Source organism: Trifolium pratense, linkage group LG6 (genome assembly GCF_020283565.1).
Source record: "Trifolium pratense cultivar HEN17-A07 linkage group LG6, ARS_RC_1.1, whole genome shotgun sequence".
Taxonomy (NCBI): Eukaryota; Viridiplantae; Streptophyta; class Magnoliopsida; order Fabales; family Fabaceae; genus Trifolium; species Trifolium pratense.
In genome coordinates, this window is record NC_060064.1 from 28377916 (window position 1) to 28396113 (window position 18198).

Consider the following 18198-nt stretch of genomic DNA (forward strand, 5'->3'; position numbering starts at 1 on the left):
ATCAATACTTTTACAACTTAAGACAACATCGATTTTTGGCTGCAACTTAACATAGATTTTTGGGTAAAGACAATCTCATTCGGTGTATTCCATTCTAGAAAACACTAAATCCAGGCCTCTCAAATCCCATGTGGCCCAACTCTCAACTTGGGGTGCACAGGTAGTAAAATGTATCATCAGCCCAACCTAGCTTAGCCAAAACCATGTTCTATAGCTTTGACATTTTGCTTTAATTTTCTGGCCCTAGACTTCCCAAACTGACAAAATTACTTCATGTTCTATCCCATGTCTGCTAAGGACACCCCGCGATCTGCTATGCTCCGGTTCATATAATTAACTGGTCGTAGCAGCCGCTCTGGCAAACTGCGCCACTCCCAACCTTCCTGCACGACGAGTAACAGCTCCGCTCCGCCACGATCCCACTGCTATCGCGCACGATTGACTAACTTGCTTTGAACCATCACTATACACATGTGTCATATGTATCTATTTATTAATCTATTCGGACTTATGCACTCACACTACTCGTATATTTATTTATGTTTTGAATTTTGTTGATTTTTCTTTAAACAAAAATCATAGTAAAATGTTAAAGTTCCCGAACAATGCATGGCCTGGCAAGCATAACCATACAATCATTTCTACAATATACTCCCATCATCCCAAAATAAATGACTTATTTTTGACTTTGTTTACTATTCATATGATCTCCTTTGACTGTATTTTTCTACTAATATGTATATACAAATATTAGCATATGAGACGTTATTTGATTTGTCTCGATGAATATTTTCAAAATATATAATTTTTATAATTTTTAATAATAGATAATTTAAGATATTAATGATTAAAGTTGTGTATTGACAAACATAAATGTGGTCGACTAAGTTATTTATTTTGGGACGGAGAGAGTATTAATTAATTGTTGATTCATGTTGAGAAAAATTGTTAAAAAGGTTTAGATCATAGCAATGTGTTAACTAGGGAAATCGCTCATCATAATACTACTATACTATGCATACATAAAATATGATATTATGCCAATAAATAAACATAAAGTAAATTTGAAACATAAAAGTGGAAGCAGGTTGGGTCTATCGGTTCCTAATCTATCATTTGTAAGCCAAAGTGTTCATTTAAAATATCTCTTGAAGTCTTTTCGAATATCACAAATTCTCGTTTTATTTGTTCCTTCCTTCCCCGATAATAGTGCAACTCCACATTGTTCTAAAAACAACCCAGACATGAATCTCCTCCCTCCATCTCCTTCGTGGCGGCTTCAACACAAAGTGGTCGTATTGTCGGCTATCCTCCACAAGAAACTTACCGCCGTTGTGTTTTCATTTCTTCCGGTCAAATCTGTCGTTCAATTTAGATGTGCAAGTAAGACATGGAACTCTTAACTTGAGTCCTACCTTCGTCAAATTGTACCTCAATCGATCTTAACAAAATGTGGATATCACACTTGCATATACCTCATCTCATCGATGTATCTTTTTCACAGATTTTTTGTTTGCTCGTATTAGAATTTTAGAGGTCTATACTCAACCACAAAAGTTAGCTTGAGAGTTGAGTTTTGCACTACATTTATAAAGACTATCTTTGCATGGACTTAGGATATGCTCTAATACCATATTAGAATTTTAGAGGCCTATACTCAACCACAAAAGCTAGATTGAGAGTTGAGGTTTGCACTACACTTATAAAGACTATCTTTACCATATCTCTACTTCTAACAGCTCGATATGCCTCTAATTAATCATTGTCAATCTTCCACAAGATCCATACCGTTACTATAAACTTAGAGACTAGGACTGCCTCTATGTTTTTTATTCTTGCAATAGATGGCTCTTCTTATATATGGTCATACTTTCATCGACTGGAATAATTATATGTGGGGTCGTTTTTGAACCTATCCACGAGACATTATATTTTAACAACCTACTAGTATATTACCATGTTAATTTGGCGTTTGGTTATAATAATTCGAATGACACTTATAAGGCTGTGTATTTTCGTTGCAAATACAACAGAGGTAAGAGTTTTTATAGTTTGAACAATAATGATTAGAGAAATATTTAAGATTCCCTCGTGGATCCTATAGTTAATTGTTTCACGTTATGTTTAGAGAACAATAATGTTTGAACAATAATAGTTGTTATTACGACTAAACATAATTTAGTTTTTATGTTTACTTATTTTGACTAAGTGGAATAGAAACATACATTTAACTTGTAAGTTCGTAGAGTTTACCTATCTCGTATTAAAATAAATATTTATAATATATATGTTAATTTATTTAATTTTGAACGAAATTAATAATTTTATTTTTAATTTAAATGTTATGAATAATAATTAAAGAAAATATGACAAAATTAATAATATTATAAATTAAAAATAAATTTTAAATATGAGATAATTCACACTTAATTGATTTTCTCTTCTTTTCAATAGGTAAATATGACTACGGTCACAGTAAAAAAAAAGACTCTATTATACATTTCAATAACAAATAACACAACAACGATATGTCTATCAATATATCTTGTAAAGAAATAATATCTCTCATTTTTTTTTTCTTCACGTATTAAATATGACTCTTTGAATCATGCATGTCATGTGAGATTGAATATTATATATGATTAAAATTTTGACATTTCCTTCAGTTGAGCTAAAATTTGTGGACATTTAAAACGAGATTTTAATCACCTTCGTTAAGGTTACGACCAATGTGGAAACAAACTTTAGGGATTAAAAAGTGTGAAAACAAACTTCAGTGAAGAAACTTCAGGGATTAAAAAGTGTGAAAACAAACTTCAGGGACTAAAACGAAAATTCTGTAAAACTATAGTGACAAAAAACATATTTAACCCTTTTATTTATATATTAATTAAAATATATATTTAATTAAAAACGGTTCGATCCGGTTGAACTTCAGTCCGATCAATTGAACCTTGAACCGATAAACTCAACGGTTTGATTTCCGGTTGCATATGAGATTGAGAGCTGCCCTAATAAAATTGATTAAAAAACAAGTCTCTTGCTCATATACAGTTGTATGTGCAACGTTGTTTCCCCTTTTTCAGATTAGAAAAAGCACACCACCGTAGTTTGTGAAGATTTCCACTAGGAATTGTCTGCATAAAGTGGTCCAAACATTTCAAAGCTGCGTAAAGAAAAATGATTGCAATGCCAACATGGTTAGAAAAGCTTAAAAGGGATGAATAAGCCACTTTTTTTGCCTAAACTTGGGCACGATCTAAGTTGTTTAATAAAAAGACAGGATTTTATTTATTTAATTTAGTAAAAAGACATATGATGAAAATCATCTACATAATATTCTATCCATATTTTTAAATTATAAAATTTTTCTTACTCATCCTAATAATTTTTTCATTGTTCCGTCATCGAATAAGTGGCTCATCTTATTATTAGAGCTAGAAGTGGGCGGATTCTAGGGTGGGAGACCATGATAGGTCTCTCACCGATGAGTCATGTGTTATGTGGTCTGGATTGAATGTGTACATGATATTATGATGTACTGTCAGTATTAAATTTTTTTTTTTTGAAAAAAAAGTTTTTGATATTTTTTCGGGAAAAAATTATCAATTTTTTTTCCCGAAAAAAGTTCCTGATTTTTTAGGGGAAAAGTTTCGATTTCAGATAAAAACAATTCCGGAGTTTTTCTGGAAAAAAAAGTTTCCGTTCTTTTTTCGGGAAAAAAGTTTCGGATTTTTTCCGAAAAAAAGATTTCGATTTTTTCTGGAAAAAGTTCCGATGTTTTCCGGAAAAAAGTTCCCGATTTTTTGGGGAAAATAGTTTCGAAATGTTCATCTGAAAAAGTATTGCTGATACAAAAAAGAGTGAAAAAACAGAAAATATTTAAAACTTTTTTTTCGAAAATATCTGAAAACTTTTTTTTCGAAAATATCGGAACTTTTTTAAAACAGAAATTTTCCAGAAAAATATCGGAAACTTTTTTTCCAGAAAATATCCGAAACTTTTTTCCGAATAAAATATCGGAACTTTTTTCCCGAAAAAAAGAACGGAATCTTTTTTGTTCAGACAAAACCTCCGAAATTGTTTTTATCTAAAATCGAAAATTTTCTCCCGAAAATCGGAAACTTTTTTCCAAAAAAAAAATCGAAAATTTTTTCCACAAAAAAGATCGAAAACTTTTTTTCGAAAAAATCGGGAACTTTTTTTCAAAAATAGAAAATAATATAATACTGACATTACACCATAATATCACGTACACATTCAATCCGATCCACATAACACATGACTCATTGGTGGGAGACATGCTCTACTAACTCACGCTATCATCCGCCTAGAAGTGTGGCAAGTTGGTAGACAGACAACTTGAAGTATGGATGTTATGTTCAATCATGTGCATCTCACTCTTCTACTATTCAAGATTTTGAATATGGTAAAAAAAATATGATTAAATTACATTTTGTTAGTACAATGATCAAATACCAACATAATTTAGCGTGTGTTTGGTTCTGCGGCGGAGAGAATTGATTTTGGCATAATTGATTCTGTAAAATTGATTCTGGCCAAAATTGATTTTAAGCTGAAGTGGTTTATGTTTGGATATATTCATGAAAAAGTGAGCTGAACAAAAAATTTGAGTGTAAAAATCAATTCTAGAATCAGAAGCTACGATTTCTAGCTTCAAGTAGAATCAATTCTGGAGGTAGAATCAATTCTACTTTTGAGAAACCAAACAAGTCAGAATCAATTCTACACGTCCAGAATCAATTCTGGATGCTCCAGAATTGAAACCAAACATACACTTAGTATAAGCGGTGGAAATGGATTCAATTCAATGCAGTCGCTACGGTACAGACGTACAGTCAAGCTGCAGTCAGTAAATCATCGTAGTTGTCTGATAAACATTTTCGATTTTAATACATTTCAAATTTTTGAAATATATAAATTTTGTTTCTTAAATTTAAGTCATCAGATCTCGATCAAATGATCATGGTCTTGCTGACTACGTGCAATCAAGAGGTGTCTACTGCACCCGATGCAAATTTATAAGTGGTAGATACTTATATATATTTCTTTGGTATTCAGATACTTGAATATCTTAACTATTTGATTTTGCGTATAATTTCTGAATCAATGCATATGAAAAAAATATTTAATGAAGAGGTGAATTTCATAAATAAATCTCAATTATATTGAAGATATTAGTCTTCGCAGTTACGCGTGAAAAATACATTTAATTAAAAAAGAGTCTTGCTAATAAATACCTCGGACAATCTTTAAACACATTAAATTAAATAGTTAGTTTTTATGAAATTTTTATGAAAATGTATAACGTCTATATTTTGAGAATTTGAATATATCACTTTTTGAATAAATAATTTCTTTGAATAAAATAATTAAAGAGTGTTTCGAAGACACCTGTTAACATTTTCAATTTTTTTAAAAAATACACATTGTGAAATTAGGACAATTATATGAAGACCATAAAGTAAGCAAATTACCATATACGCCACGCTGTCCTTTTCTTTTATTTTACCGTTAACACTTAACAACAACAAAGAATAATATGAATATCTGAGTTTGTCATAAATTAAAAAAATAAAAATAATAATCATTCATTTTCCTTTCAATCTCACTACTTGTCATAACTTAGGTCCAAAAATGGAACTAAGCCGCATCCCACAAAGCTAAAAATTCATCATTTAACAAAAATAATGAACAAAGAGTTTTTTTTTCCTCTACCAAACCCCACATACTCTTTCTTCTGAGACATTCAAAGAACATTAACAGAATCTCACTTCAAATCAACTACTCTTAACATCCTCTTTCTCTCCAATTTCCTTCCAGATCCATCCTTAGAAGAATCTCCAAACCAAACAAAACACAATGCAACAAATCTATAACAATAATCCTAACAACAAACAACAACCTCAAATCTCTGAAATGTTTCAGAAATTCGCACTCGCTTTCAAAACCAAAACCTTCGAATTCTTCGCCGACGAAGACGAAGACAACAACAACAACAACAACCTCGATGATTCCGACGGTTTCTCTCTCCTTGATTCCACCGAAGAAATCATCACCGACCAAAAAGTCATCATCATCAAACCCGATCCAAACCCTTCTTACATAACCGATTCACCACCCAAAACGACGCCGTCAAGGGAATTACTCAACCAAACGACGCCGTCAAGGGAATTACTCAACCAAACAACGCCGTTGGTTACTCCGAACCAATTACCCAGCGAAACGACGCCGTCGGTTACTCCGAACCAATTACCCAACGAAACAACGCCGTCAGTTATTCCAAACCAGTTACTCAATGAAACGGCGCCGTCAAGGCAATTACTGACTGAAACCACGTCGCATGATCTAATCTCATCGATTTTCGCGGCGGTTTCGGCTTTTGAAGCTTCATATTTTCAATTACAGAGCGCACATGTTCCTTTTGTTGAAGAGAATGTGAAAACTACTGATAAAGTTCTTGTTTCTCAGCTTCAGAGACTTTCAGAATTCAAGAAATTTTATTGTAACCCTAATTTGTATTCTAATTTTCCTTTTGGTTCTTCGTTGGAAGCTGAAGTGGAAGAGAATCAGAGTAAGTTGAGGACATTAGGGACTGTGTCGAATCGGTTGCAATTGGAACTTGAACAGAAACATGATGAGGTTTTTAAGCTTAGGAAAAAGCTTAGTGAGATTCAAAAGGGTAATGTGAATTTGTCTAAGAAACTTTGTAATAGTAATGTTGTTAATAGTGGTTCGAGTTTGGGTTTGAATTTGAAGCCTAGTTGTGATGTTTTGTTAAGTGTTAGAGTTTTTGATTCATTGTTGCATGATGGTTTTAGAGCGGCACATAAGTTTACGAAGATTTTGATTGGTTTGATGAGGAAAGCTGGGTGGGATTTAGGTTTAGCTGCTAATGCGGTTCATCCGGGTGTTGTGTATTCGAAAAAGGGGCATAATCAGTATGCACTTTTGTCTTATGTTTGTTTAGGGATGTTTCAAGGTTTTGATTCAGTTATTTTTGGGTTGAGTTCGGAGAAAAAAGAAGAATTGATGTCGAATGGTGACACTGATATGTGTGATTTAGATTTAAAAGGGAGAAATAGCTGTTTGAAGCAATTGTTGGAGCATGTTTCTAGCAATCCAATGGATTTGCTTGGTATTCATCCGGGTTGTGAGTTTTCGAGGTTTTGTGAAATGAAGTATGAGGGGCTTATTCACCCTTCGATGGAGTCGTCGATTTTTGTTGATTTGGATCAAAATGAAGCGGTGTTGAATTCGTGGAGGTCATTGAGTTTGTTCTACGAGGCGTTTGTTGGGATGGCTAGTTCCATATGGACACTACATAAGTTGTCTCATTCCTTTGATCCTGCAGTTGAGATCTTTCAAGTGGAAAGAGGTGCGGAGTTCTCCATGGTATACATGGATGATGTGACAAAGAGGTTAACATGGCCAAATATGGAAAGAGCAAAGGTGGGGTTCACTGTTTTTCCTGGTTTTAGAATTGGGAAGGTAGTTATTCAATCGCAGGTTTACGTAACTAGTGTAAGTTTGACTGAGTAGTTCACATAGGGTTCCTCTTGTACAATAGAAATTCAAGGGCACTTTCTGTATTCAGATGAGGCTGCTATTTTGGAGGAACTAAATCCTGTCGTTGGTTCTGATCTGTGTTGTTAAATATCGACTGTAATGACCCTATAGTGTAGCGGAATTTGAACAAATCACTGTTGTTTTGTGACACGCTATTTAATATTAAGTGTTGTCAGATAGAGGCTATAACAGTGTTATATGGTAGTGGAATTGAACCGTTGTTTTCTGCAATCTGTACGACACTGGTTCTGGTTTTAGTTTTCCCAGAATTTGTCAAGAAAGATGCCACTGTACTGAACTACTGACTGAAGAAGACAATGCTAACATTGCCCTATGTACCTGAAGTTGTTTGCTTCTATGCATGATGCTGAAGTGGGATCAGTATCGATGGTGTCAAGTTTGATTTGCATTATATACCTATGCCACGTGAAGATCTGTAGTGTTTCTGCTGGTATTTTCCACTCTTATGTGTTATTTTTCACTCCCAGTTTTGTTTTAATGATTTTATAGGTCACTTGCATAGAGTTAACTGTACAGAACATTCCTTCTATGCTGGGTACTCTGACAAAAATACTTAGTAAATTGTGTATGCCACACTTACATTACATATAACAAATACTAATGGTTTCTTCAGCAGCAACTCTTGATCTCAACAGTAATTGGTCATATAATGTAACATGCAAGTGATATCTATATAAGATAATGTCATTGTACTATTCGCTTTTGAAACTAGCATATACTTTAACGAAGCGCATGTTTGGATTGGTGGTATGTTTGATGGATTCACGATATGCTACTGTGATTTTACTATTTGTAGCAAAAATTACACTTTAAAGCTTCAACAAAGTCATGATGCCACTGTGACTTCGGCAAACTCACCGACAACCCAAACATGCACAGCTGACTAGTGTCATATATGGGTTTTTTCTGGCTACCTGATGTTGCTTATCTATGGTTGGAAATTTACTGAAATTTTCTGTGACTTTAGCAAAAACTATACTTTACAGTTTCAGCAAAATCGATTTTAACAAATTCACCGACAATCCAAACATACTCAGTAAACTTAGTGTCGTTCTTGTTGCCTAGGTGTTGTTTATCTATGATTGGAAAGTTGCTGAAATTGACTGTCGTTAGTTCAAATTTCAACTCATTGTTAGCATTGATTTCTATTTATTCCGGGAGACATTAACCAACTGCATGAAACCAAATTCATCTGTGTTTAAGAAAAGACAGAGATTATACCTTTTTACATTGTGAAGTAGTGCTGGAATTTATTATAGTATTTATGTTAGCCTTAAAGAAGGGGCATGGATTTGGATTATGTGCAGTTGACTGCACGCAGTCAGTAAATTTGGACCGTCCGATCAAGATTAGACGGCTCAGATTTTAAGATCAGATTTTAATTATAAAATCTGATGTTAAACTTTGGACTCTCTGATCTTGATCAGACGAACTGGACGTGGCCGACTGCACTGCAGTAACTAAATTCCTGACTGCACTGAACCCAAATCCGAAGGGGGACAGTAGTTGTACTACAAATTACTGCCATAAGCAGGGGGCCATAAGAAGTTCAAGATTGTTTAAAGTGTATTTTAAAAGTTCCATCTACATAACTACATGTACTTAAGTTTTCATTTACTTCCTTAAACGCCTTTTTCACATTTAAGAGCAAGCAGTTTGTCTTATATTCATTTATCTCCAAATAGTTTATTTTACTTTTGTTAGAGATTGAAGATGCTTGTTGAAAAGTACTCTTAATACTTTGAGTGTTATAATGGCACAAAGAAACTTGGGAATAAAACTTATAAAGAGCCTAAAAGGCTAATTGCATAACACAGTTGTCAACTGGTGTACTTTCAAGAAATTAGTTATTAGAAAAAATATTTCATGAAGAAAGAGTAGGGAAGGGTAGGGTATTGCTTTCGAATTGAGATTAAACCAATAATTTTTGTTATGCTTAATTAGGTATTTGGGTATTATGTTTATTTTAAGGGCTAGTTCTGTGATTCATAAGTAAGATAAATGTTGTATCATGACCAAGTTTTTTTCTACCATTGAATTAATTTATATGGTAGAAATAAACTTCCAAACAAGCTGCACCACTGGGAACCGACACAAACTTGTGACAAATGCATTACCTAATTTAAGCCACACAACACTTCTTCAAAAACCTCTCTTAGAGGATTACTAAAATCGCCTTCCTATAAAAACCGGAGCTAATAAATAAAAAAAACTTAAGAGAACCACACATAAAAAAAAACTTAAGAGAACCACACATAAAAAAAGCTTAAGAGCCCCCGTAACTGCGATCGGGAGGGAACTGAAACCACTTGATGCCAGAATTATCCCCCGAACTAGATTAAATTGGTAGCGAAAACAAAACAAAAAACCTTAAGAGAACCACACCTCGCTTGTTGTGGTGGCTCTCTAACATCCTTGTTACTCTTAAGAAAAAGTGCATTCTCAAAAGTTTCAGTTTAATCTGGTTTAGGGTCAGTTCTGATATTAAGTAGTTCGAGTTCTCTCCCGATCGTAATTGCAAGAAATCGAACCGTGATCCTTCCTATTAAGTTCAACGCCAATTACCACTGAAATTCACCATTTTACTTAAACGAAACCCTTACTTTCAATTAATTTTTCATGTGTCGATCAAAAAAAATTAATGTTTAGTAAATTAAAGATTCATCAAAGATAAAAGAACAAAACAATGATATCTATTGAAGAAGAAAACCTTAAGAGTTTTGACTCCTAACATCCATCAGGCACATAAATGCTCAAACTTGATATATCCATTAAAGAAAAATAATAAACATATCTATAACCAAGACAAAATCCACAACAATCACAACAAAAATTTAAGTCTTTCAACAATCAAAAAGTGGATTCTTCAATCTCAACACTATTCTTCCATGAAAGCTTCTTGTTGTTGCATATATAAATTGAGAGGAGAGATAATAGGGAATGTGGGAATGAAATGAAAAAATATTAGGTGCAAATAGTACATAATAAGATCTATAGAGCTGCAATATCCAACGGCTAAAATAAAATCCCGACTTGCCCACTGTAGGAGACCCATCAAGGTCTCCCACACTAGCCAGAATACTTTTTGGCTCTGGCAAAAGTAAAAACTTGTTCTGAGTCATGTAAAAATGAAATTCATATATATTGATTGAAGAACATTTTATAGGAAAATATCATTAAACAAACTAAAAGTAGTTAAATATACTTATATCTGGACTATCAAATAAATGTTTTTTTTTTGTTTACATTCGAAACCGAAGAGCAAAAGCATCAATGTAGTATTTTGCTGTTTGAGATTGGATGATGTTTTTTTTTTCTTCTTTAAGTTTGAGTGGCGTGGTGTCTACAAGTTACAATCACAACATGCAAAGAGAGGTTCATGCAAGCATTGGTTTGAAACAAAAATCGACAGATATATGCACCATTGTTATGATTGTGTATATTTCAGAAACATTGGCTATTTAGAGAGCCAATAAATGATCAGAAACAACGTACAAGCAGCAATAACTGCTGCCAGAATAAGGGTGTCCCTGGAACGTTTCCTTCTTATGGAACCTGCATGAGCGACTTATTAGACAAAGGATAAAACAACATTTGATTATAATGTAAACACACTTTAAATAGTAAACCACCACATTGTAACAACATAATAGAACAACACATCGATGCATTTTCAAAGTCAAACATATAGAATGTTATCTCCTTTCTCTTCTACTTCCACCCGTACTCCTTTCAACCAAACAAGATTTTTAACTCTTATTTCATTAAAAAAAAAAAACCTCTCCCTTTCTATTTGAAACAAAGAGATCCCAAGGGAAATGAAGTGGATTTGTACGTGTCTATCTTCTACTCCCTCTGGTCCTTAATACGAGAAAAAGTTTACTTTTTAGATTCATTAAAAATCTAAAAAGTATACTTTTTCTTATATTAAGGACCAGAGGGAGTATCTATGTACTTGTATTCTTTAAAATTTTATATTGTTGATTTTATGCAAGAATATTTTAGTCAATCAATTAATATTTTATAACTCTCTCTGCATTCCAAATCCCTTCAACATCAGAGGGAAGTCAAAATCAAGTCATGAAGGATTTTGCTTCCCTATCATTTCCTACAAAAGATGAATGAAATAAAGATGTATATAGACTATCTCCTTCCCTTTATTTTTCCATCAACTAAATTATACGTTAATTTCCTTGTGAGTTAGGCTTTGTGTCTTATCCTCTAACACTTCACTTTTGAGAATCTAAATCCATCCAAATAGAGTTAAAATGAAAAGACAAAACTCAGTTTTACAACATACCAAGCAGGCTACGAATAATGGGGAACTTGTCACCAAGAAGCTTCACTTTTCCTTGAACATTACCAAACATCGTCCGCTGAGAATCCAAGACAGCTCTCGTTGCTTGAGCTTGACTAATCACATCATCTATCTGATAAAGGGCAGGTGAAAATGAATCAACAATCTTCAAAGGAAGGATAATAAATGAATGTGTTAAGGGATCTTAAAAAAATAAAGGTTCCATGCAACATGCTATGATGTTATGCAAGTACTAATGATATTCAAAACAACAAAAAACAGATATTCTTCAAGTATTATTTTAGAGGATGGCCAAACTCATGAAATAATTATTCTTGTCATTTTTATTTACAAGACATGTTTTGCATGATTAATTAATGATTTCCAAGAAAAGGAAAAAAGATATGTAGGATGTGTTTGATGCACATTGAAAGAAAAAACATGAAAAACATAAACTCAGTCGCAATATAAATTTTAGTTGTGTCGGTTATTCTGTTATTGAATCATTAAGAGAGGGCAATGGATAAGTTGGTTATTTTAACTTTTAAATTAAGTCATCATATCACTTGCACTCTTTTCACTAACAAATCCTAATTTGGGCAACAAATTCTCTGCAATTATATCCCCAACCAATTTAACGAGTCTGCTTTGTGTATGACGCACCAGAGTTGTTCTATTTATGCAGTTGAATAATTTACAACAGACTTTCATCAATCTCGCCTTTGGCTTCAGGAAGTAAAATATATTTTTACAGAATTTACAGAAGTTGGTAAACCACACCAACTAACACAACTTTTGTAATAGAAAAAGAACCTTTTATCAATTGAGAGTTTAATTAGAATATTATCAAATTTAAGAACAGAATATAGACTTACATGAGATATACTTCCATGGATGGCAGCTCTCTCACGTAGTAACTGCTTCTTTGGTGACATGGAACCAGAAGTCTGCAACAGCAAGGTATGTCTAATAAGCTCTGATAAAAAAACTAAATAATTTAACTCAAATGATGCAAATGATTCACCTTATAATCACTAATATCATCCCTGACTGAACTCAAAAGTTCTGCATGTTCCCTCATAGAGTTTATGTTCCCCTTGATACGCCTAAATTCCTGAATAGTATTAAATTTTAGCACAAGATGTTAAAAGTAAATGTTTTAAAGCAATATAAATCTGGACAAACTATTTCAGTTTACAAAATTAACGTTCTTTTTGATAAAAAAGTTTGCAGTTGTTGAAGAAGCTATTCTTTACATTTGGCATAAAAAATTGGTAGAGCCAGACCACAGGTAATCAACTCACATTATATAAATAGAAATTTGGCATAAGACATAGACCTGAGTAAAGTCATGAAGAATGTCTCTATGCCTAGCCAACTTTTGAGCTGTAGAAGTAGTTTGTGCAGCAGACGCGGCACATCTGCTTAATGAATCATTTATGTCCAATAGTTTCTCAAGCAGGGACTGTATTTCCATTTCCATAGACTTCCAAGACCTACTGGACCCAAGATGAGGCGACTCACTATCTGTATAGCCTGAACCTGAAACCAAACATTATCACAAATGTGGAGAACTGGTTACTAGAAGCTTTTAATTATATATGATATTATTATCCATTCTTAATTTAGCTTCTTTTTTTTTTTTCAGAATAAGATAGCATTTACCCAAAATACAAATAAACCATAGTTGTCAATCCAATTCAGTGGCAAGAAGCAACTAACCCAAATAAAAAGAGTCTAGACACAAATCACCATCAATCTGAAGCATAAGAAACTAGTCAATAACAACAAAAGTCAAGGAGCACAAAGGGAAAATAAGAAACGGAAGATATAGTCTATTAGTTACTATATATCTACGTGCAATATATTGTTGTAGTTCTAGTCACCAATATCTAAGAAGATTATGTTAGTAGAACTCCAATATTGAAATTTAAGTAAGGTATACATAAGACAAAGTTGGGTCAGGCCTGACTGACAAAGTTGGGTCAGGCCTGACTGGTTAGAGTGGGCCAGATAACTTTTATTATGTTGAATTGCAATTAATTAAATAGAATAGGAGAGGGTAAGAAAGGGATTCAAGTTTTAGTGTGGAATTGGATTTTGTTAGGGAGAGAACAGGCTCTCGCATCATTGTCGTTGATTGAAACTGTCAGAAAACTACATCCTAAAACAGCCCACTGCAGTTCTTGTTTCCCTATAACTGCCTATTGCAGTTCTGTGTACTCATACTTAGAAAAACCTTTTTCCTAAGAATTCCATCCATAAAGTTGTATTTTTTAGTATAGTTCTGTTTTATTTATATACCGGTTCTAATATATTACAGTATAGTTTAGGAACATGGCACACATTATTCAAGTGAAGGGAAGGTTGAAGTTGAATGTTACCACATCCAGTAACACAGGAAGTCAGGAATACGGGATCCATTAGCAACAGTAATCTTATCATTACCAGACAAAGTACAGATGGATGAAAAATCTGAGAGGTAAGGGGTCATATGGATGAAAAACATAGCATTATTCTCCTATTCTTAAATGTACAAATCCAAAAGGTTACAAATATATAGACTAAGACTCAAATCTAGTAATGGTTATCCTAAAAGTAAAGTAGAATATCTACAACTCTATGTTGTCAATCCCAGATAGCAGTGCAGATCAGCCATCCCTGAATTAGGATTGTGGTATAGTGTGTGACGGGATGTCACTATTCTAATAGAGGGAAGAAGTAACGAAAATTGTGGAAGAGGAAATGTAGGAAGACATTCCAGCTAGGAGGTCAGTTATCGGCCGATTTGTACAAGGTGCTGCAAATGGAGATGCCATAGGATGAAACTCATCAAACATTAGAGGAACAAAAGTGGGTGACAGAGAGAGGAGAGCTCATAAAACATTAGATGAAAACTCGTCAAGTTTGGTTTGTCGTAAATCTTCAGAGAAAGAGAGCAAAGCATAACAATAAAGAGAACTGTCTACTTTTCTTGCTGGAAACAGCTACATCATGTAATACAACCAAGGTTTTAAATTGCGGTCCGCATCCGCAATTGCGGCCGCAGTATTGCTGATGCGGTAGCCTCCGCAACCGCATCACACCGCAATTGCAGTGTGATCTTAATTCATGTGTACGGCCGCATCGTAACCGCATCAGAAGCCGCATCAGACGTTTTTGGCGATGTTGGTTCAAATTTTCTCACCAAAATATAAAATTTATGAACTTCAAATCCTAATTTGTGTCAAATCTAATGAAAATTTTTACTTTTAACAATCTCTGTGTATTTTAAAACATTCAAATTAGTGTTTATGGAATAAACTAAGACCTATGCAATGGTAGATAAATAGTGTAGTTACATAGTAGTTTCATTTTACATAGCTTGTGAAATTTCAAAATGATTTCAGGACGAAACAGCCGCATTGTGCATTGCAGCAACCGCAATGGCCGCATTCGCAACAACCACAACCGTTACCGCAATTTAAAACCTTGAATACAACAACATACTCTGCAGCACGGATCTCATTACTACACATTTCACAACTCCTTAACAATTTGGATCCTCTAAAATTATGGGCATAAAAAATCAAGAGAGGAGTTGCATAAATATAAATCAATGATCTTGCAACTTATAAAACTTAATCACTAACCTCGTGTATCCATCTTCTTGAAATTCATAAAATTTAACCATTAATATTACTACATATCATCAAAAGTTAACAATTTTCAACTTCACTCCACATAAAACAGAACATCATGTTCTTATTATATTTTTTAAAAATCTATCACCATTGATAATACACATTCCGTTACCATACTCTAACTGGTCATAACTAAACTATTTTCTCCCATATGTTAAACTTACAAGAATACAAGCTCCCTACTAATATAGGGTCCATTTGGATTGACTTATTTTTGATCTTATGAAAAATAGCTTATACAAATTATGTTAATTCTTAAGTTCTCACTCACGAAAATTGTATCTTCATAAGCTGTTTTTTTATAAACTATCTCGAGAAACTTATGAATAATACATAAAAGCTTATTTATTTGCATAAGCTAAAAAATTAGTCAATCATAATCTTCAAGGGATTAGACCGGCCACATTGTTACTAAGGGCTTGTTTGGATTGATTTATTTGAGCTTATCTACTAACAAACACTTATGAGATTGTTTGCAAGTTATTTACAGCTTATTTTCATATGCTCTTCGAGATAACACATGAAAACAGCTTATAGCTTGTATAATAAAAATAACATACTTTATTTTATTTTTGTTATGAAAATAGCTTATAGATAAGCACTTGCATGATAAACACTTATGCTATAAGTGCTTAATTATGGTGTTTATCAAACCAAACATGGCCTAGTTATTCATATCATTCAAATTCAAAATAATCAAAGCAACAAACATAAATCATTTTTCATATCCGATTCCATTTCTAAACAAGATTTCTCCGATCGTAAAATTACACAAATGCAATTGATGAAAACTAAGAATGATTAAAAGAGAATAAGAACCTTCATTGGTGAACCTAGCACCGAGTTTGGCGTATGAAGATAGCTTGACTTCAATGTCACCTTCGACCTTCCTCGCTTCTTTTCGAAGTTCCTCCCAACCCGATTCCTGAAGATCCGGATCCGTCATTCGGATCTCTTTCTATATCAACTTTTTCGGTTAGATTTCAGTTATTACGGTTGGTTGAAACTTTTTTCTGATACTTCGTTTCTTCCTGTTTTCCTGTGTATGAACTTCTTCACACTACTGCTAGTGTCTTGAGTTAATTTTCGGTTTTCATTTTGGTTCTTAAAATTTCATTTTATTTTTCATTTTAATCCATTAATCTATCGAAAGTTGATATTTCTGGAAAATTCCCAAATACCCTTACTTAATTTGCTGTCATGTGTCATAAATGAGAATATTTGATGTCCAAAAATTTAATAATTGAACTAAAAGTACAATAATTGAGCCATGAAACTAAGCCAACCAAGCTCATTTTTTTATTGTTGTGAGCAAGGTTATCAAAACCGGACCGGCCGGACCGATCAGACCGGGAACCGGGCATGAAGTCGGTTGGTTAGGAGCAAAAACCGGACAGTAAGCCGACCGGAAAAAAAACATTCAGACCGGTTACGAACCGGTTCAAACCGGTGAACCGGTCGGGCACGGTTCAGCGGTTCAGCGAATTTTTCCTTTTATTTTTAATTAAAAATTTGGAAAAAAAAACAAGTTTTTTTTTTTCCATTACCTATTCCTGTGTGTTGTTCCAAATAGAAATAGTAAACATAAAGAAGAAGAAGAAACAGAGTAATCAAATAGAAATAGAGTGAAAGATAAAAAAACTTGAAAGAAACAAATAAAACAAGATATGAAAAGGGAAGAGAAAAGAAAATTATAGATGTGCACTTCAATCAATGTATAATCATAAAGAATAAGAAGAAGAAGTAATAAAAGTTGAGTTTTAGAACAAGGATGACTGCAATTGTAGATCCTGCTGAGTGATGAATGTTGCTGGTTTACTGTTGATTTGTTTTGGAAAATTGGAATACGGCGGCTTAACTTTATTTTCACTTTTGCAAACTTATGTGAACAAGTGGGCTTGGGTAGTTGGGTCAATCATATACACAAACCAAAACTACTTTTCTTTTTTACTACCTATAAAAAAAAACTTTTCTTTTTTACTTACCCAAATAAAAATAGTAAATTACAAAATATTATATTATAGCAAGGTTGTCAAATAAAATATATATTTTTTATTTGACTATTTATTTACTTTATGACGTTTTATGTTTTTAATGTGTGAAATTAAGGAATATTGAGTCATTATTTATATATTTTTATTTATATATTAAATAAAATATATATATTTAATTAAAAACGATCCGACCCCGGTCCGACCAGTTGAACCTTGAACCGGTGAGCTCGTCGGTTCGATGACCGGTCCGGTTCTGACAACCTTGGTTGTGAGAGTGAAAGTTACTTTTTGAACACTTTTTGAACTGAGCAATATAACAAAACGACTCCAATTCAATTAAAAAGAAAAGATTCAGTTCCTAAGAAAATACAATGTGAACAAATAGATGAAAATGACAGTTCGACTTTATTTCAAATTCAAAATTCAATTTTTTTCCCTCTCTTTCATTTTCGGAAAATTCTATATCATCCTCACATTTTTCATCTCACACTTCACTTTCCTCTTTCTTTCTCTCACATTTCATATATGCATTATTGCTCCTTTTTTTCTTTTTCTAATATGCATTTTTGAATAAATCTCATCTTCATCTTCTTTGTCTAATACGATCATTTTA

At 33.2% G+C, this 18198-nt stretch overlaps 2 protein-coding genes across 6 annotated transcripts; one reads left to right on the forward strand and one right to left on the reverse strand.

Annotated features, from left to right (window-relative positions):
• Positions 1-5508: 5508 nt before the first annotated feature.
• LOC123889961 (protein GRAVITROPIC IN THE LIGHT 1) lies at positions 5509-8319 on the forward strand. Of its 4 annotated transcripts, none has more exons than XM_045939493.1 (2): positions 5635-6187; positions 6218-8319. In XM_045939493.1, exons 1-2 carry the CDS (start codon positions 5884-5886, stop codon positions 7561-7563), a joined length of 1650 nt encoding a protein of 549 aa, XP_045795449.1. In that variant the 5' UTR covers positions 5635-5883; the 3' UTR covers positions 7564-8319. The 4 variants fall into 4 exon arrangements, with proteins under 4 accessions (XP_045795447.1, XP_045795449.1, XP_045795448.1 ...); XM_045939492.1 differs by having other exon boundaries at positions 5635-6180; positions 6211-8319; XM_045939494.1 differs by having other exon boundaries at positions 5635-6161; positions 6192-8319.
• Positions 8320-10789: 2470 nt separating this feature from the next.
• LOC123891541 (Golgi SNAP receptor complex member 1-2-like) lies at positions 10790-17481 on the reverse strand. Of its 2 annotated transcripts, XM_045941423.1 has the most exons (7): positions 16411-17457; positions 13631-13667; positions 13248-13450; positions 12933-13022; positions 12784-12855; positions 11912-12041; positions 10790-11166 (listed from the first exon to the last, which is right to left on the reverse strand). In XM_045941423.1, the coding sequence occupies exons 1-7, from the start codon at positions 16414-16416 to the stop codon at positions 11069-11071; spliced, it is 636 nt and encodes a 211-aa protein (XP_045797379.1). In that variant the 5' UTR covers positions 16417-17457; the 3' UTR covers positions 10790-11068. The 2 variants fall into 2 exon arrangements, with proteins under 2 accessions (XP_045797379.1, XP_045797378.1); XM_045941422.1 differs by lacking the exon at positions 13631-13667 and having other exon boundaries at positions 16411-17481.
• Positions 17482-18198: the final 717 nt, after the last annotated feature.